This window comes from Scomber japonicus, chromosome 17 (assembly GCF_027409825.1).
Source record: "Scomber japonicus isolate fScoJap1 chromosome 17, fScoJap1.pri, whole genome shotgun sequence".
Lineage (NCBI taxonomy): Eukaryota > Metazoa > Chordata > Actinopteri > Scombriformes > Scombridae > Scomber > Scomber japonicus.
Window position 1 is genome coordinate 7586752 of NC_070594.1, and position 20784 is coordinate 7607535.

Genomic DNA, 20784 nt, shown 5'->3' on the forward strand with positions numbered 1-20784 from the left:
CAGCATAGACATATATACGTATATATGTCCAGTGTGCAGTACATTACAGTGTGTTTACTTTGAAAATCCCGGTGATTATCTCTCTCAGTTGTGGGAAAGTGGCGGAAATAAAACGGTATAACAGTTATGAATTATCTAAATTATTCAGGCTATTTGTTGTTAGGTTGTATTTCTTTCATTTCGCTCTCCTTAGACTGACAGCTGCGGCCAACATGCTTCAAAACGCTTTTACTTTGAAGGCTGTTTCCAGCACTCGACTTCCTTTTTCACTTTTCATTGTACAAGTTGGATAAAGGAACAAGCGGACGCTTTGTGGCGCTGAATTGCGTTACACGTTTTACGACAGTGAAATAGAAAAAAAAAACCCAAAATGGGATTTTCATTATACAACGTGAACAATGCAGATGAATTATACTTCGTGCTCGGACCCTTTATAAACTAGTTATGTATTTGTTGACAGAAGTTCATCCAGGCCGCTAGGTGACGTCTGACTGTGACGTGTGCTTACAGCTGTCTGTCGTTGACTCCCCGCTCAGCCAATCAGAGCTCTCCATTCTGCAGTAACCTGGAAACAGTTGCTAGGTGATCTTCGCCTGCAGTAGAGGAGAGAAACATCCGGCTAATAATCTCCGACATTAGAGGCGAAAATGAAGTTTAAACTTTGACTTCTGAGAATGAAACCTGAACTAATGAAAGGTACAAAACACATCAGTTCATCAGAGACACGAACACACAAGAATTCAATCTTTTAATCTTTATTTAACGAGTCAAAGTGACGACTGACATCACGGAAAATCACTGGGATCCTTATGTTTCTGATATTTTGACACTTTTTAAGGATAAAACTGTTAATGTTAGCTCTAGTTCTCATATTTGGAAAATGCATACACATCTAGACATGCAGAGTTTTATAATAAATGATGTATTAAATGATTTTGGCGCTAAATTTAGCTGGTGGCAACGCCTAAAGATGACTGTAAACAAAAAAAAGCGGGAAACAATCCAGTAATTATCATTATAAACACTATCAGACATATAACACACATATATATATTTAAAACGTAATGAACACATTAATGTCAGACATGTTAACACTGAAAACGAACATAAATATAGATACAGTAACAGTTTATTGTATTGGATGAGTCAGTCCATTTTAAATGAATATAATGATAAACAAAGTGTGTAAAAAATGAAATTATATAGTTTGTATAGTTGATAATTATGAACTATTCAGACCTCTTATGTTTATATGAAAGTGTCATTGAGCTATAGCCATTTAAATGCAAATTAAATACGTTTTAACCTAACATTATTTATCAACACGGATGTTGTTTTTTGGCATTTTCATCATTTTAACATTATTTTTTAACGTTACGACTCTGTTTAAAAATCATGTTTTAACCGTCTTAAAGTAAATATTTACTGTGTTCTTTGTCTAAATTTAGGCTGTTGCGTAAAGGCTCATTTTTTGGTTTTGTAACGCAGGTTTTTGGAGACGTTTTGTAACCCCGCACAAACAAAGCCTGTTTGAATTTCCCTCGCAGCTGTTCGGGAGTCAAATGACTGGTTGCGTCGCTGCGTCAGTTCGGGTGTCACGTGACCGCCGCTCGCAATGATTGGTTGCGTCGTTACGTCGGTTTAAAGAGCCGGCACGAGCTGCGTTCCTATTGGTCCGTAGCGTTCTAAGCGCCAAATTCGGAATAGAAAAGGGCGAGCGGACATCAGAAAGCGCTCCAGTCTCTGCTCGTCTGTCTTCTGCTTGTTAGTTTAGCTCCTCTAGTTTCTGTTTTAACTTTTATATCTTCTTTAACTTATTTTTTATTTATTTAGTCCGCCTTGAAAACCAAACAGGAATCAAAATGCTTACTGCTCGCTCTCCGCTTTCCGTCAAGAATGAGAACAAACTCAGCAGCGAGATCAGCAACATGTCGCTGGACAAAGAAAACACGGTGAGACCAAACTGACCGAAAAACTAAGACCAAACTTACCGTAACACTCAGACCAAACTGACCGTAACACTCATGTTTGATGTTAAAAGGTTAAAACTGTAGATTTAAGTGAATATTCGTGATGTTTGTACTCAGGCCTGCAGCCTGTTGCTCCAGATTTAATCAACGTTATCTTTTGTCTCCTATAATCAATTAAAACGTATTGTATTGTATTGGTCACTAGTTATTGATCACTAATATCTTATATTTGATCTTTCAGCCTCCCAGCTTGAACAACACGCGCATCTTGGCGTCAAAAACCGCGCGAAAAATCTTCGACGATGCTGCGGTAAGTGAGTCTAAAATCTGCGGCTGAAAGCTTCAATATGTGATGACAGCTTGTTATTAAACGTGCTGGTTGTGTTTAGTGTTAGTAAAGTTAATGTTGGATAGTCTGTGGTGTTTGTATTGTTGATCATGTGGCGCCTAAAATGCCGGTTCTGGCGCCAACATGGATCAGCTGTTACTACCGGTGTCACTATTACTGTTCAACCTCTTTAACTTTAACAGCTACAGCTGATATTTACATGGTTGATTGTCTCAATGTTGATTGATTCTGCAGGATTAGTTTTTATTTCTCTCGGTAATGCGTGCAGGCTTTTTAATTTACATTTAAATCAAATGTCAGTAATGTGCAAGTGTATTAATAATGCAGAATCTGAATTTTATGATCTTTAGAGAAAATATACCTGCAGTGGAAGTTTATACCTGATTTATTATTGTTGTTGAGCCAATTAGCTACGAGTTTCTCCTTTTTAAAGATAACTTAGTGTTTTTGTTTTTTTTTAACTTAGCTGAATAGAGCTGCAGAAAACATTAAACATAATGAGTTTATAAATCTTGAGTCCAGTTTCTCAGATGTGAGAAGCTACTTTTTGTTTTTGTTCTGTTACTCAGATAAAAACTGTTTTTCAAACTTAATGAATAGAGCTGCTGTAATCATTAATTTTATTATGGATTTATAATTAGATATGTAATGCATGATATTTTACAGTTAAAACATCAGTGCACCGAAACAGTAAACTTCACTGGGAATTTAATAACATGTACATGTATATTTAACTTGAATTAAGAAAAAGGATTAAATAAACATTACTACATATAAGACAAAATGGCTAATGGATTATTTCTTTTTACTTCCCTTCAGCCCAAAGCCGAGAAGAAGAGCAGCAGCGTGGAAGAAGAGCCGCTGCTGAAGGAAAACCCTCGTCGCTTCGTCATCTTCCCCATCCAGTACCATGACATATGGCAGATGTACAAGAAGGCCGAGGCGTCTTTCTGGACCGCTGAGGAGGTAAAAACACGAACTCCGGCCACTCAGACGTCACCTGTCATAGTTGGTATAAAGCTGTTGCATGATGGGATGTTGATGGCGTGTCTGTGTGTGTTCAGGTGGATCTGTCCAAGGACCTGCAGCACTGGGAGTCTCTGAAGGACGAGGAGAGGTACTTCATCTCTCATGTGTTGGCTTTCTTCGCCGCCAGCGACGGCATCGTCAACGAGAACCTGGTGAGCTCCTCCTACTTCCTGCGGTCCATGAACATGTGACCAGGACTGATTATTGATCAGTTATTGATTATATACGATCAGTTTAATTCCTTCTGCCTGTTTTTCTCATATTGCTCTCCTCCTCTGTGCGACCACCAGGTGGAGCGCTTCACACAGGAAGTGCAGGTGACAGAGGCCAGGTGTTTCTATGGTTTCCAGATCGCCATGGAGAACATCCACTCAGAGATGTACAGCCTCCTCATCGACACGTACATCAAGGACGCCAAAGAGAGGTGAGCTGCTGCAGTCTGATGCTGCGTTCACTGACCTGTTGTGTGTCTGACGGTGTGTTCGCTGACCTGTTGTGGCGGTGTGTTCGCTGACCTGTTGTGTCTGACGGTGTGTTTGCTGACCCTCAGAGAGTACCTCTTCAACGCCGTGGAGACTCTGCCGTGTGTGAAGAAGAAGGCCGACTGGGCCATCAACTGGATCGGCAACAAGAAAGCAAACTACGGTAAGCCAGCTCACTGAGACTCAACGTGTAGATCATGATCCTGCATGATCAGGTCTGATATTGATCACGTATCGGGTATTGATCGTCTCTGTTCCTACAGGAGAGCGTGTGGTAGCCTTCGCTGCCGTGGAGGGAATCTTCTTCTCCGGTTCCTTTGCCGCCATCTTCTGGCTGAAGAAGCGAGGCCTGATGCCCGGCCTGACCTTCTCCAACGAGCTCATCAGCAGAGACGAGGTGAGTCTTCGACAGGAAGCCGACTGACGTTCAAATGTGGTTGTTGTTAAAGCCGGCGGCCGTCTGACTGTGTGTGTTGCTGCTTTCAGGGTCTGCACTGTGACTTCGCCTGTCTGATGTTCAAACACCTGCAGAACAAACCGTCCGAGGAGACCGTGACCAGCATCATCAAGAACGCCGTGGAGATCGAACAGGTGAGTCAGCGCTGACCGTGTCCGTCTGGTTTCTCTCCTTCGCTCGCTCCACGCTTTTCGCTCACGTCCTTTTTGTTTTAACTCTTTGTGTTCAGGAGTTCCTGACCGAGGCTCTGCCGGTGAAGCTGATCGGGATGAACTGTGAGCTGATGAAGCAGTACATCGAGTTCGTAGCCGACAGACTGATGCTGGAGCTCGGCTTCTCAAAGGTAACGGCGTCTAAAAAAAGTCCAAAAAGACTTAAACTGGAGAAGATTAGTTACTGTCCTCTTCCTCTTATTAGTTGATTAGCTGAAAACTATTTTGATAAATTAATCGTTTAGTGTCATTAATTTTTCTTTCTGTTAACTGGCAGAAAAATAAAGAAATAAAGACTCTTCTGTGTTGAAGTAAATGTGTATTTTGGATAATATATTAAGTTAGAGGTGCAAAGATTAGACGATAAGCTGACAACAATGTCCAAGTTTTCTGATTCCAGTGTCTCAAATATGTCAGCCTCACATTTCCAAAATTTAAAGTTACTGCTGAACTCCTTCATGACGTCCTGTCAGAGCAGATCAAAGCTTGATTTGACAAAGCAACTGTAACAGCTCCAAGAATGTCAAATACTTCTGCAGCTGAATTTGAGATAAAACATCTTAAATTTTGCGTTAAAGTTTAGCCAGGCTACAGCTGACAATTACTTTCATTGTTTAGTCCATAAAGTTCAAGGATCAGGCCCCAGATAAAGTCTTCAAATGTCTTGTTTTATCCACAGCTCAAAGATATTCAGTTTACTGTCACAGAGGACTAAAGACAACAGGCTAGAATAAGAAAAAAAATAGGTTCATTATATTTTTATCAGCTTTAATTGAAGTCAAATGTTTGCAGCATAAGATCTTTCTAGTGTTTGAGGGTCTCGGTCTGCGATGATGAGCAGCGCAGGGGTACGGACCTCAGCCAGTGATGGGGGCTGAGTGCTGCTGCAGTCGCTCTGATCAGAGGACGTGTGGTTCACTGTCAGACGAGCAGCAGCACGATACAGACGCCTGTCTGAGCGGACCGACACAACACCAGCTGCTGGTGTTTGTTTTTATACCTGAAACATGATGACAGACAGACAGCCTGAGAAACATTTTGATTAAAGGTTTAAGTTGAGAAAAGACTTCGTAACAGAATTTAAATTTCTAATCAATACAGCAGCTCCTGAAGACTACTTTTAAAATAGATCTACATTATTAGTTGTATTGAGTTGATCCATTGATCCATTAAAGCTGATTTAAAGATGAGAGAAGGAAAAACTGCTTTCTTTAAACCGCTAACTATAAACTGATGTGAGGTCTCAAACTAAAAATGAAATGCAGCTGCAGAAACTTGAATTATAAAACTTTTGTGATGTGTATATGTAGATCTTTAAATAATGATTTAACAACTCCAAAGTAGATTGAATTAAATAATTGTTGGTATATTTTAATTGACAGATTCCCCTCAACATGTCGAGTTTATTTGTTTAGCACAATATCACAAACCAGCCTGAATTAGAATATAGAAAAAACTACCAAAATAAAAGATGAAAAACTTGATGAAGAGCAGCAGACGAGGGATCAAACCCAGCTCTGATAAACAGGATCAAAGTGTGTTTTACCTCCACTAACCTCTCCGTGTGTTTGCTCCTCTGCAGATCTACCGGGTGGAGAACCCCTTCGACTTCATGGAGAACATCTCTCTGGAGGGAAAGACCAACTTCTTTGAGAAGCGAGTGGGCGAGTACCAGAGGATGGGCGTGATGTCCGGCACCACAGACAACACCTTCAGGCTGGACGCTGACTTCTAGAGCTCAGAGGAGGACGGGCTCGGACCCACAATCAGACTCACACGTTCCAGTCGAAGGAGGAGCGTCGACTCTGAACTGACTTTGTCTTAAGGACCTATTTAAAGCGTCTCAGGATGCTGGCTGTTAGCTGACGGTTAAAAGTATTAAACTTCTCAGCCAGTCAGAATACAGATAAGTGCACTGCAGCCCGGAGACCTGCCCAAACTCATCAGATGTATTGATTATCGATATTGAGTGTTTGGATCAGAGCTCTGGTTTTATGTATTTTTGTTTTTTAAGGTGCTTTTTTTCCTTTTTGTAACTTTGTAGAATTTGTTTTATAAATTGTAAATACTTGTCTAATGTAGTTTAAATATGTACAGAAATGTTTAGAGTTTTGGGGTTTTTTGGTAATAAACTCACATTTACTGTGTATGTCGACGCCTCTGTTCAGTTTATTGCCACACAGCTGAGAAGGTTTTTACATTTTAAGAAGTATTTATTTTATTTCCCTAAGAGGTCACTGCTCCAAATGAAGAAGCAGTCCAGCATTTAATCAAAAATAAAACTACAGCTTATATTGCAGTTTGCACAGCTAAAACTAATTGACTAATCTGTCAATTATTAAGTGATCAATAATTTGGGCCGGTGTGTGGTGTATAACTTAAAGAGCTTTTACTAAAACTGGGAGCACAATGCAGCACATATGTATCAAAGTGCTGAACTTTAACAGCCTTGAAATATATATTGTTCTTCCTACACATGGAAGAGAAAAAAGTCATAAATTGAGCATTAACTGTTGCTTTTTTTTTTTCTTCAATAACAAATGTCACAAAATAAACTAGTATATAGTAGAAGGTGGCTCAATCTGTATCACTACATCACTGAAATTATGTCACTACATTTCTACAGTTTCAACTCTGTTCACTTATGAGACAGATATCAATGTTAAAGGATGAGTTCAGTCAGGAGCCCAAATGAACATTAAACCTGTTTTTCTTGCTCTAATCATTCCTCCTGTTCATACTGACCATTGGTAGATCCCTTCATAATACACTTATAATGGAAGTGATGGAGGATAAAACCCACAGTCCTGTGATAAAAAATTAAAAAAACATTTAAAAGTTGATCTTAAGCTTCAGATCTGCACAAATAACAGACATAATCAGTTAATAATGTTTAATTATCTCGAGAAGGAAAACTCCCAGTTAAGAGCAGAATCAGCTTCAGATTACTGGATTTTATAGAACAGGTGGATGATTTTGTTCTGAAACTGAAGGAAGAAATACTAAATTTAAAAGGACATATCTACTTAGTTAACATCTTAAAACAATCAGATGCTCAATAAGATTATGTTTTAATAGTCAGTATGAACAAGAGGAATCATTCCAGGTGTGGTCCTTCCTCTTTAACCCTTACATACTGTTTTGACATTTGACAGCTGAAAAAACACCCAAAATGTCTTTTAATGTGAAATATGATGACTGGTTCAAAATGCACAAAAATGAAAATATATTAAAATCTTATACTTTTGTAACAGTACTTCAAATTTTAGTCCATTGAGGCTGTTCTGGGACACATTTGACCCGTATCTATTGACATGTCTTTTAGTGAAATGAATAGTTAATAGTTTTAATAAGATAGTAGTTATGAGGATTTACTTTTATGATGTAGCAGTGAAGACTGATGATGGCTCTAATGCCATCTTATACAGTAAACCCCACAGCTCCATAAAGCTCTTGTTATTTTTACTTTAAATAAAATAACATTTAAATAATTATTGCTATGTTATATTTTCATGTCTTAGGTAAGGTAGGACATGATATTATTTGATAGTAGCTGTTTAGTGGTATAAAACCTAAAGAAAATACACTCAGTGAAGGTTTAATCACATTTATTGATCAGTCAGATCGACTATTGGTGCTTTCTAAACACATCTGTGGTTTAAAATGTATTAAAGACACTTTTTATGAGGGGAACAAACTGTGAGGGCAGAATATGAACAGTTTTTAAGGGTTAATACTTTTTTTTTGGGAGGTGAAAACAGGTCACGAGCTTCTGCAAACTTGAGTTAATCATTTATTATTGAACTCATGAGACCGGAAAATGAAACTTAAGCAGAATGACAGGAGCAGACAACCACGTCATCACGCCGGAGCAGCAGGCGATAACTACGTCATCACGCCGGAGCAGCAGACGACGTGCTTATAGGTTAAGGCAGCTTTATTTATATATAGAGAGAGCACTTTACATTAAAACCAAACATTTAACTAAGAATTGGAAAAATTAAAAAAAAAAAACTGCATAAAAACATGCAATTTGAAAAATAAAAATAAAACCCAATAATAGTGAAAACTGAAAAACATTAAAACATACAATTAAACACCCCCCCCACACACAAATAATAGAGAAGAGAAACGTTTTTAACCTGGATTTAAAGATGTTGGGGCTGATTTAAGTTCTGCTGGTAGTTTGTTCCAGTTGTATAAAAGCTGCTTCACCATCTTTAGTCTGAACCCTGGCCTCAACTATCTGACCTCAGAGCTCTACTGGGTTTATATTGTCTTAACATGTCATTAATGTAGTCTGGACATAAATCATTCAGTGATTTATAGACCAGTAGCAGAACTTTTTAATCAATACTGTAGCTCAGTGGTTCTCAAATGGGGACACTTGAAGGCACTCCAGGGAGTACATGAGATTTTTAAATATATATATATATATATATATATATATATATATATATATATATATATATATATATATATATATATATATATATATATATATATATATATAAATATATATATATATATATATTAAATTCAAAAATCCTTTAAAATCAAATGTTTATTTGTTTTATTATAATCCTAAAAGAGGGGCACTTTAAGTTGATCATTATTTTTAAGTGCACAAATCTTTATTTATAGCAAACTAAGTTAATTATTTCTTTTTTTTTAACACGTCTTTAGTTATTTTTATATATTTTTTTATTTCCAAATAATTCAAGAAAAGGTGACAAAGAAAGGTTTTTGATAAAGTAGGGTTATCAAACTTAACATTATATTTATAAGATTTAAAAAGTGATTTATAACCTTTAGTTTTTTAATGTTTGATCCTCTGGTTGTCTCCTCCTTGTAAACTCAGTCCTTGCTGCTGCTGCAGGAAGAAGAGCCGGAAGTAAACACAGAGAAGCGAAACGTCGCAGCTGAAATCATGTCTGTTTCTAACCCGAGACAAACCTTTTTAAACCCGGTGAGATTTATATTTATTTATATCTTACACTCATATAACTCTGTGGATTAATGTGCATTTATCATCATTAACTTTAAAGGTTAAAATGCATCGATGGTTTTATTGCAGCAGGTCAGTTTACACTTCGTTGTTTATCAGCTGTGAGACATAAATAATTCATATTTAACCTGAAAGTTTCATATTTCACATTATTTAAGTAGTTTTATGTATAAAATGGGGTTTACAGGTGAATTCGGCAAATATAACACTTAATATTTAACTTTATTTGTGTTTATATTTGGTATTTAAGTCTCTGTTTAGTGGATAAAACGTGAAAAGCTCCTAATTAAACTTAATTTATTTGTATTTAATCCCATTTTTAGTGTTTTATATGTGAGCCGAATGTAAGAGTGGTTCATATTAGTTTGTTAATTGTTTAAAATATAGTTATTTTCCATGTTATTATTTCTCAGATACGCGAGGAAATCTTAAATAGCTTTAATTTCTTATGGAGTTTGGTTCATCGTGTCTAACAGGCTGCTCTATTTTATCTTTATGGTGACATATACATTTAAATAAATCACATTTTAAAACAATAAACTGCCCATTTAAAAAGATTTAACGTCTTATATGATAATGAGGTTATAGTAATAGGGAAATTTTATAGATTTAATGCAGTAAAACAAAACTACAGTTAACAGCATTAAAAAATAGTCAATTACAAATAAAAAATAACTTAATCTAAAAGAATTAAAGTAAAAACCATAAGTACGAGCACTGTTCAGATTTTAAGTGAAAAATACTTCATTGTAAGTAAAGTAAAATCCTAGTAAGTAAAACTACTACACATATTATTATGTAAAGTTACACAAAGTGTTTAAAACAAGAGTGTTTGCTTTAAAGGAAATCGGCTCCCTGTGACTCATATATTTAAATAAAGCAGGTATAGGAAGGAAGAAAACATAAAGTGAGAGTTTGATTAATTTTTTCAGTCAAACATTGTAAAGTTTTACCTCTTTTGAACATCAAATAGTTTTTTTATTTGGTATAACTGTGAACAACTTTAACATCTGTAACATTAAAACTACACACTGAGGTTTGGGAAGAACTAACAGTTAATAATTAACAACGTTTCTGTACTTTATAACCTCATCATATGTTATTTAATGCAATTTATAATCTAATTAGAGATGTCAAATAAATATAGTGGAGTGGAAATTTAAAAGCAGCACTAAATGGAAGAACTCAAGTTAAGTACCTCAAAATTATACGTGATAACAGTATAAACAGAATAAAAAGTATAAAGTGACACATCATGACCATTATTTAAAGTAAATGTTGGTTTTATATGTCAGGAGCTCAGATCTGATTTAAAATGTCTCCTGCTGTTTTCCAGATGTTTCCAGATGTTTAGTTTTCTCTCATTAACTGAAAAGTCTCCTGAACTTTTTTTGTGACTTCCTCCTGCAGGCGGTCCCGTTCGCTGGGACGATCCTGGGCGGCCTGTTGCCGGGGGAGATGGTCCTCGTTCAGGGCTCCGTCCCGTCTGACGCTGACAGGTATGAAACTCACAACAGGAAACCATAAAATACAACTCTTTCTACCTGCCGCTCTCTCTTACCTGCCGCTCTCTCTCACCTGTCGCTCTCCCGGGTCAAATTGACCCCATCTCTCTTTTGACTGTTCCTTCTTTCCTTCTTTCCTCCCTCTTTCTTTAATTTTTCCTTCGATCTTCCCCTCCTTCCATATTTCTTTCCCCACTTCCTTCCTTCCATCCTTCCTTGCTTCTTTCCTTCCTCCCTCCCTCCTTACTCCTTCCCTTCCTTCCTTCCTTACTCTTTCCTTCCTTACTTCCTTACTCCTTTCTTTCCTTCCTTCCTTCCTTCCTTCCTTCTCTCTCACCTGTCGCTCTCTCACCTGCCGCTCTCTCTCACCTGTCGCCCTCTTCGTTGTCTTGCAGGTTCCAGCTGGATTTCACGTGTGGCAGCAGCGTGGAGCCGAGGGCCGACGTGGCGTTTCACTTCAACCCGAGGTTCAAGAAGAGGTCGCAGTGCATCGTCTGCAACTCGCTGCAGAAGGGGAGCTGGGGCCGAGAGGAGATCCTCTACAAGATGCCGTTCACTGTCGGATCCGGGTTCGAGCTCGTCGTCCTCGTCCTCAAAGACAAGTTCAAGGTGAGAGGAACGCAGCTTTAACCCTCCTGTTGTCCTCGAGTCAAGGGAGGGAAGGAAGGAAGGAAGGGAGGGAGGAAGAACGAAGGAAGGGAGGGAGGAAGGAAGAACGAAGGATGGAAGGAAGGAAGGTAGGATGGAAGGGAGGAAGAAGGAAGGAGGGGAGGAAGGCAGGAGGGAAGGAAAGAAGGAGGGAGGAAGGAAGGGAGGAAGAAGGAAGGAAGGAAGGGAGGAAAAAGGAAGGCAGGGAGGAAGAACGAAGGATGGAAGGGAGGAAGAAGGAAGGAGGGGAGGAAGGCAGGGAGGAAGAACGAAGGATGGAAGGGAGGAAGAAGGAAGGGAGGAAGGGAGGGTGGAAGGGAGGAAGAAGGAAGGAGGGGAGGAAGGCAGGAGGGAAGGAAAGAAGGAGGGAGGGAAGGAAGGGAGGAAGAAGGAAGGAAGGAAGGGAGGAAAAATGAAGGAGGGGAGGAAGGCAGGGAGGAAGAATGAAGGATGGAAGGGAGGAAGAAGGAAGGAAGGAAGGGAGGAAAAAGGAAGGAGGGGAGGAAGGAAGGGAGGGAGGAAGAACAAAGGATGGAAGGGAGGAAGAAGGGAGGAAGAAGGAAGGAAGGAAGGCAGGAGGGAAGGAAAGAAGGAGGGAGGGAAGGAAGGGAGGAAAGAAGGAACGGTCAAAACAGACGGGGTCAAACACTTACTACTGGTGGGGGTTTAGTGATACTCCAGAATGACGGCTGCAGTTATTATAGGAAATATAGGATCCAGTGTTTTGAAGTCAGGATAAGATCAATCTGTCTTTAGTAACAGGATGTGTAAGGTCCTTTTTAAGGCAGCTGTAATTAAACCAGTTCCCAAGAAGCCAACTATAGACCTTTATCTAATCTCTCCTTTCTCTCTAAGATCCTTGAGAAAGCAGTCGTGAATCAGCTGTGTAACTTTCTACATAGTAACAGTTTATTTTAGGATTTAGAGCTCATCATAGCTCAGAGACAGCGCCAGTAAAAGTTACAAATGATCTTTCAAACTTCATCAGACAATAGACTTCACTCTGTCCTCGTCCTGCTAGGTGTTAGTGCTGCCTTCCTTCACGGAGACATAAACATTTAATATTAGGGCTGGGTGATTATGGCAAAAATCAAAAATCACCATTAATTGAACTTTTAACCTCGATTACGATTAATGAACGATTATCTCCACCCTTCTTCTTCCACAGTTTGTTTAGTTTAGTATTTTCCACTGCTGCCCTCACACATGAGGATCTTTAGAGAGTGAAAATAAAGATGTTTTAACCTTCATGTCATCCTCCCGGGTCAAATTGACCCCAACTGTTTTGACTGTTCCTTCCTTCCTTCCTTCCGTCTGTCCTTCCTCCCTTCCTTCCTTCTTTCCTCTGTCCTTCCTTCCTTCTCCCTCCCTCCCTTCCTTCTTTCCTTTCCTTCCTAACTCCCTTCCTTTAATTCCTCCCTCCCTCTCTTCCTTCCTTCCTTCTTCCTTTAATTCCTCCCTTCCTTCCTTCCTTCCTTCTTCCTTCCCTCCCTCCTTCCTTTCCTTCCTTCTTCCTTTCCTTCCTCCCGTCCTTTCCTCCCTCCTTCCTTCCTTCCTTCCTTCCTTATTTTACCTTTGGCAGAATACAATGCAGTGTTCTCCAGTCCTGCTCGTCTTGTATTATGAAGCGCAGCAGATTAGTGATTAATGTGGTTTCATCCTTAATGACGTGGATGTGTTGGTGTGAGTGTCAGAGTGTGTAGTTAGTGTGTAGTTAATGTGTGTATTGAATCATTAACGGAGTGTGTTCGTGCTGCAGGTGGCGGTGAACGGAGGTCACGTGCTGGAGTATAACCACAGACTGGAGCTGGACCGAGTCGACACGCTGCTCATCTCTGGGAAGGTCAAAGTTGAAGCGATCGGCATCCTCCCGGCTGTGAGTCATTAACAGTTATAAATAAACCTGCATGTAGAAACTCCTCCTCCTCCTCCTCCTCCTCCCCCCCCCCCCCCCTCCTCCTCCTCACAGAGCCTGACAAACTGGTTTCATCTGTTTTTAGGCTTCAGTTTCTCCTGCAGCCAGTCTGACCAACGCCGACCCAGACCTGAAAGTAAGAAACTCTTCATTCATTCATTCATCATGTTGTCTTTTAAATTAGTGAGAAAAGCCTTTTATAGTCTCCCACAGGTCTTCAGATGTCTCGTTTTGTCGTCCGACCAAGAACCAAAAAACACCAAAAATATTCAATTTACGATATAAAACAGAGAAAATCATGAAACGCTGACAGTGAAGAAGCTGAAAATGTAATTAAATAGTAGTTGCCAATAGACTTTCTGTCTATTTTTTTAAAGGGAAAATGCCAAAAATAAACTTTTTCTCCTTTTTATATCGCTATAAACTGAACTTGTGGTCAAAGAAAAACAGACATTTGAAGACACGATGGAGGGAAAATATGATTTCTTAGTATTTATTTTTATTTTTCAGTAATTATGATGTTACGTTACTGTCAGCTGAATGATTTTTCTTTGTTCTTCCAGCCGTTAATCTCCTCGTCTGCTGACTCGGTGAGTTTCACTGATGCATGATGGTCGATGTCGTTCATGTGATCAAACTCTCCATATTTGCTATTTTAGCGCTATAATATTTTTGAAGAATATTTTTACTTAATGTGAGGGTTTTTTTTTGTTATTGCTTTCATTCCACACTCTTCACACATATCTCCTGTCACACTGCAATGACATTTCTTTTTTATCACCCAGTCAATACAACACAATAAATACAACTAAGCTAGCAATTAGCAACAACATTAGCAGTACAAATAGAAGTCATCACAACACAGTGTGGACGTTCAGGTTCATAAACAAGTTCACAGAAAAGACAAACCTACAAGAAACAGTGAGAATGTGAGTTTAAACAGATTTTTGTTTCTGTTCTTCCAGCCGATCATTTCCTCGTCAGGCGACTTGGTGAGTTTTACTTTACTCTTTTCTTATTTCTTTCTTCTTTTAATCTGAAAACGTGATAAAACATGAACCGCACACGTCCTGTTTGGTTGATTGTTTAGTTTATTGTATGTAATGAATTATGTTTTTGGTTGATGATTATTTTTGGCAGAGCGTTCCCTTCAGAGGTGAGCTGGTGAAAGGCCTCCGAGCCAAACGCAGCATCAACATCAAAGGAGAAACCAACCGCAACGCAACCAGGTTAGTTTTCTTTTTTTAAACATTCATTTTATTCACATTTTAAATACAGAAACTGAAACACAGAAGAAATAAACAACTATGAGGTCCAGGAGCCAATAAAAACACAAGATACAATAATTATTAACAGTTTCACTCATCAGCTGAATAATTGCTCCGTTTTACTCCCAAATCTTTTTGGACTCGTGTGGAATAAAGTTATTAGCTCTGAGACACGAGGGTCAAACTCATTTTCAATAAAGGGCCACATACAGAACGATCTGATCTGATGTGGGCCGGATCATTAAAAAGATGAAGGGAGGGAAGAAAGACAGACAAAAGGAAGGAGGGAAGAAAGGTAGGAAGGACAGACGGAAGAAAGTGGGGGAGGAAGCACAGAAGGAATGACAGACAAAAGGAAGAAAGAAAGGAAAAAAGGAAGAAAGTGAGGGAGGGAGTGAAGAAGGGACGATGGAAGGACAGACAGAAGGAAGAAAGAAAGGAACGAACGAACGAAGCAAGGAAAAAAGGAAGGTAGGAAGAACAGACGGAAGAAAGTGAGGGAGGGAGGAAAGAAGGGAGGACGGAAGGACAAATGGAAGGAAGGACAGACAGAAGGAAGAAAGGAACGAAGAAAGGAAAAAAGGAAGAAAGTGAGGGAGGAAGGAAAGAAGGGAGGACGGAAGGACAAATGGAAGGAAGGACAGACAGAAGGAAGAAAGAAAGGAACGAACGAAGCAAGGAAAAAAGGAAGGTAGGAAGAACAGACGGAAGAAAGTGAGGGAGGGAGGAAAGAAGGGAGGACGGAAGGACAAATGGAAGGAAGGACAGACAGAAGGAAGAAAGGAACGAAGAAAGGAAAAAAGGAAGAAAGTGAGGGAGGAAGGAAAGAAGGGAGGACGGAAGGACAAATGGAAGGAAGGACAGACAGAAGGAAGAAAGGAACGAAGAAAGGAAAAAAGGAAGAAAGTGAGGGAGGAAGGAAAGAAGGGAGGACGGAAGGACAAATGGAAGGAAGGACAGACAGAAGGAAGAAAGGAACGAAGAAGGAAGGAAAAAAGGAAGAAAGTGAGGGAGGAAGTAAAGAAGGGATGACAGAAGGACAGATGGAAGAAAGAAAGGAACGAACGAACAAAGCAAGGAAAAAAGGAAGGTAGGAAGAACAGACAGAAGGAAGGACAGAAAGGAGGAAGAAAAAAAACACAGGAAGGAAAGTGGGCCAGATTGCATCCCTCAGCGGGCCGGTTCTGGCCCACGGACCGCATGTTAGACCCCCTGCTCTAAGACATATTAATGTTTTGCAGCATCTTTAGTGGGGCAGTTTTTTCTGGAGCTAGTATTCTGTGATTTTAGCGTGAGGTAATGTGCAGAGATTAAAACTTATATAGACATAAAAAATAGTGAATAGAAGATTGTTCTTTAAAGAATCTCTCATCTTTTTAAGACACCTGAATGTTTTTTTGTGTGTGTGTTTCAGTTTCAGTGTGAACCTGCGAGTGTCCGGCGGCGGCGGCGGCGACATCGCTCTTCATCTGAACCCTCGTCTGAAGAAAAGCGTCTTCGTCAGAAACTCCTTCCTGTCGGACTGCTGGGGCCCCGAGGAGACGCAGCTGGAGGGCAGGTTCCCCTTCACCGCAGGGCAATACTTTGAGGTACCCTTATATACCCTTTGAGGTTTCTTATATACATTCTATGGAGGTACCACAGACTCACTTCAACCTTTTTAACGTTTAAGTCTTGTGTCAGAACAGAAAGCAAAAGTATTTTATGTTTTATATTTATATATTTATATTTTCCAGGTTTTTATATAAATAAAGGTTTGGCAAGAAGATCAATTCAAAAAGATCTTTTAAAAATAGTTTTAACCTTCCTGTCGTCCTCACGGGTCAAATTGACCTCGTCTGTTTTGACTGTTCCTCCCTTCCTTCCTTCCGTCTGTACTTCCTCCTTCCCACACTCCTTCTTTCCTTCCCCCTTCCTTCCTCCCTCCTTCTTTCCTTCCCCCTTCCTTCTTTCCTTTCCTTCCTTCCTTCTTCCCTTCCTCTCTTCCTTCCTTCCTTCCTTCCCTCCTTCATTCCTCCCTCCCTTCCTCCTTTCTTCCTCCTTTCCTTCCTCCTTCCTCCCTTCCTTCCTTCTTCCTTCCTTTCCTCCTTCCTCCTTTCCTTCATTCTTCCTCCCTTCCTTCCTTCCGTCTGTACTTCCTCCTTCCCACCCTCCTTCTTTCCTGTCCTCCCTTCCTTCCTCCCTCCTTCTTCCTTCCTTTCCTCCTTCCTCCTTTCCTTCATTCTTCCTCCCTTCCTTCTTTCTCCCCCCCCCCTTCTTTCCTTTCCTCCCTACCTTCCTTCCTTCCTTCCCCTCCTTCCCTCCCTCCCTCCTTCTTTCCTTTCCTTCCTTCTCCCTTCTTTCCTTCCTCCTTTCCTTCCTTCTTCCTTTCCTTCCTTCTTCCTTCCTTCCTTCTTTTTCCTCACCCTAACCCTACTTCATAAAACCCAGGACTCTGAAGCTGATTGACCTGTCTACAGTCCTAAACGTTATGATTCTAACATATTAACGATGCTTTGATGTGTTTGTGTGTTCTTTGTCTCCAGATGATCATCCTGTGCGACGCTCAGCAGTTCAGAGTCGCCGTTAACGGTTTCCACCAGCTGGACTACAAACACCGGGTGCAGGATCTGAGCTGCATCACTCAGCTGGAGGTGACGGGTGACGTCACTCTGCAGGATGTCAAGCTGCTCTGACCTCTGACCTCTGACCCCTGACCCCCCCCCCCACTCCCCTCGCCTGCATCTTTTTACATATTGTACTAATATACAGTATTTATAAGCTGCAACCTCGCAATACTGATATCATGTTAATAATCAGCGCCAAGTTCAAGAAGGAAATGTTTAATGTTTGTAAAGTTTGAGTTCATAATGTGAGTTTGTTTTTTTGTTTCAATCACAAGAAGATCTCAAACCTGCAGCTGGAGTGCAAGTATTATAAGATAAAAACACATCATCAGTCTGTCTGTCTGTAATCAGTCCCGTTAACATACTTTGTAACCACGTGTGAACAAATCAAATAAACGGACCTCCAGGAGCCGCTGTGTGGAGTCCTTTCTCCTCCTCCACATGATACTACAATATAATCTGTGATATTAAAGGAAAAGGATCATTTCTACATCATTATTCTCATTTTCATTAACCCTCCTGTTGTCCTCGAGTCAAGGAAAGAAAGGAGGAGATTTATATATATCTGTCTGCATAGAAAGAAACTTACTCACCCCAGCAGAGGTCACTGCACAGTTACTAAATCTGGAAAAAAAAAAAAAATCATAAATTCCTCCCGCAATAGGCAGAAACAGTCTCCGTCGTCTGGTTCAAACAGGTGGGATATGGCTTTATAAAGTGTGTTATTGATAATAAACAAGTAAATACATTAATAACACTCTTTAATATTTAGTCAAAACGAAAAGGCGCTTTTTAAAGTAACTAGAAGCAAGAAGTAGCAGATATCGAAGTGATTTATGTATCAGCTATTTTCAGTTACCGGGAGGAAAATAATCCATTTATTGTATAAGAGGTAAAACTATTGATCTGTTCATTTTATTCTGGCGCCGGAACTAAAAATGCATGAAGGTTGTGGAGACGACGCGTTTTTCTTTGAGTTATTAGTGAAAGTTTGACGCAACAAAGTTCAGTGAAACATTTTCCAAAATTTAGGACTGTAGACTCTGATAATGTAATAAAATAAAAACCTCATAACGCAATACAAATGTAATAAAACCTGGAAATGTAATAAAGTGCATTTCCCAATAATGTAACAAAGTGTACCGATCATGTAATAAATTATTACAATAACAGGTTATTACAGATTAGACGAACTTTATTGTCCCGAAGGAAATTTGTCTTGGGCTAAAAGTTATTTATATATAGCCTACACAAAATAACAAAAAGTGCTTTAAACGGGTAAGATGTTGCAGTAAAGCATATTGCAAAGAATAATGTTGATCATGTGACATACGGCACAAGATAAGAACAGAGTGTAAAAGCAATAAAATGGGTTAACCTTATTATTGCAGAACCTAATCATGTAATAATTTCCCAATAGGTATTGTAATAACATTACCGCATCTTTTTTAATTAAGTTATGTTTTTTATCACAGGTTTCCAGTTGAAGATAAGAAGCGAGTTCAGTCCGCGATAAATAATCAGATCAGCATTTATTATGTTTTAAATACTGACTTTAATCATTTGTTTGACGGTAAATTAGTAAAAAGAAAACCAAACATTGAGTGAAATGTTGATTTTTTTATTATTATTATTTCTGGCGCGCAGAATGACAGCTGTTGATGACGTCAACTCTAAATTCTAAATTCTAAACGTCAGCGCTCTGATCTGCACTGTGACGTCATAGAGCCATAAAAACTAGTGCAGTTTTTTAACTCAGTGGGTCAAACCAGAGCAGTAACCCAACACATAACAAATTACAAGCAACCTTTATCAAGTGTTAAAGATGTCTGCCATCAAATCCCAGATGTCCAACCTGGATAACGTCTCATCTCATCCTGTGGACTCTGAAAGCATCCACGGAGATGCTGACACCTTGTTTAATAAGTCTGCCAAGTATACTGCAGAGCTGAAAAAAGCTTCAATGGAGCTGACAAATAAGCTTTACTCTCATATAATGAGCTGTCAGATGGCTGCCCTGCCTTTAGAACAGAGTCTCTCTGACTCCAACGTCTCAGAGAACGATAGGGAGTTACAACGCACTGCATGCAACGTCTCTACTGATGCCTTATATGCAATAACTGAAGACGCCATGGGGAGGTTTTGCCAGAAGATGCTCCTGTCGTTGATGCCAGAGCCAACAGATGAAACCAGAAACCAGGAGGAGGTGTCTGGTGTATCTACAGAGGTCGAGATGGTGATAAATGAAGTATCAACTGCAACAAAAGACATCAACCCAAAGACTCTTTTGGTAGGTGTGGATCCTGACCTCCATATTGACACTCCGACCTTGCCGAAAGACCCTCAACAAGACCCAACACCTCAGACAGCCTCGGAGAAAACACAGAAAGGTTCTTCTCCCAAATCTAAGGCGTCTTCCTCCAATCAAGCATTGCCGACCAAGAAGTCGAGTGAAGGCTTCTCAGCACTGGCCTCAGATGCTTCCAGAGACAGCCTGACTGCAAACCTCATCGGTAACGTGTTCATGCAGATGTTCTTGAAAATCCCGATGCAGTTTCGGGTGGGGATACCCGCTCCAGAGCTGAACCCGAGGGTCAGGCACCTAGCAGCCAGAGCGCAGGGGGAGGTCACCGTCCCGCTTTCTGCTTGTGGCAAAGAAAGCATCAACAAGATAATCAAGGCCGTGATTCAGGACCTTCTCCGGGATTACGGCTCTCACAGAAAGCTTCTGGAAGCGGCGATTTCAGCAAACGAGCCAGATTTTGATGCAGCTTTCGTGAAGTATTTTAAACTGTATGTGGGATTATATCTAGACCCTCCGCCAAAGAAGTCTAAACTGGACATATTCTGCTCAGATGTGGGAAGAATATTAGCAAAACCCTTCAGGATGTGCATCAACCGGGCACCTAAAATTAGCCCCATGATCTGAAATCTAACCCTCCTAATCTCAACTAAAACCTAACCCTCCTAATCTCAACTAAAATCTAACCCTCCTAATCTCAACTAAAATCTAACCCTCCTAATCTCAACTAAAATCTAATCCTCCTAATCTCAACTAAAATCTAACCCTCCTAATCTCAACTAAAATCTAACCCTCCTAATCTCAACTAAAATCTAACCCTCCTAATCTCAACTAAAATCTAACCCCCATAATACCAACTAAAATTTAAATTTGTAAATAAAATCTAACCCCCTAATCCCAAATAAAGTTTAACCCCCTAATCCCAAATAAAATCTAACCCCCTGATCCCAACTAAAGTTTAACCCTCCTAATCCCAACTAAAATCTAACCCCCTAATCCCAAATAAAGTTTAACCCCCTAACCCCAACTAAAG

At 39.8% G+C, this 20784-nt stretch overlaps 2 protein-coding genes and 1 non-coding gene across 3 annotated transcripts; all 3 read left to right on the top strand.

Moving 5' to 3' along the window:
* The first annotated feature begins 1767 nt into the window (after window positions 1-1767).
* On the top strand, window positions 1768-6582 carry LOC128377025 (ribonucleoside-diphosphate reductase subunit M2-like). The gene is made up of 10 exons (XM_053336904.1): window positions 1768-1952; window positions 2212-2280; window positions 3139-3285; window positions 3384-3500; window positions 3639-3772; window positions 3899-3993; window positions 4094-4227; window positions 4317-4421; window positions 4517-4630; window positions 6082-6582. Exons 1-10 carry the CDS (start codon window positions 1863-1865, stop codon window positions 6232-6234), a joined length of 1158 nt encoding a protein of 385 aa, XP_053192879.1. The 5' UTR covers window positions 1768-1862; the 3' UTR covers window positions 6235-6582.
* LOC128377637 (small nucleolar RNA SNORD94) lies at window positions 5324-5462 on the top strand. Its single transcript, XR_008323344.1, has one exon. It is a non-coding gene; the product is annotated as a small nucleolar RNA SNORD94 (small nucleolar RNA).
* A 2731-nt stretch (window positions 6583-9313) lies between the features above and the next one.
* LOC128377027 (galectin-8-like) lies at window positions 9314-17840 on the top strand. The gene is made up of 10 exons (XM_053336906.1): window positions 9314-9468; window positions 10918-11006; window positions 11408-11621; window positions 13420-13536; window positions 13661-13711; window positions 14139-14165; window positions 14541-14567; window positions 14716-14804; window positions 16258-16432; window positions 17369-17840. Exons 1-10 carry the CDS (start codon window positions 9430-9432, stop codon window positions 17516-17518), a joined length of 978 nt encoding a protein of 325 aa, XP_053192881.1. The 5' UTR covers window positions 9314-9429; the 3' UTR covers window positions 17519-17840.
* Window positions 17841-20784: the final 2944 nt, after the last annotated feature.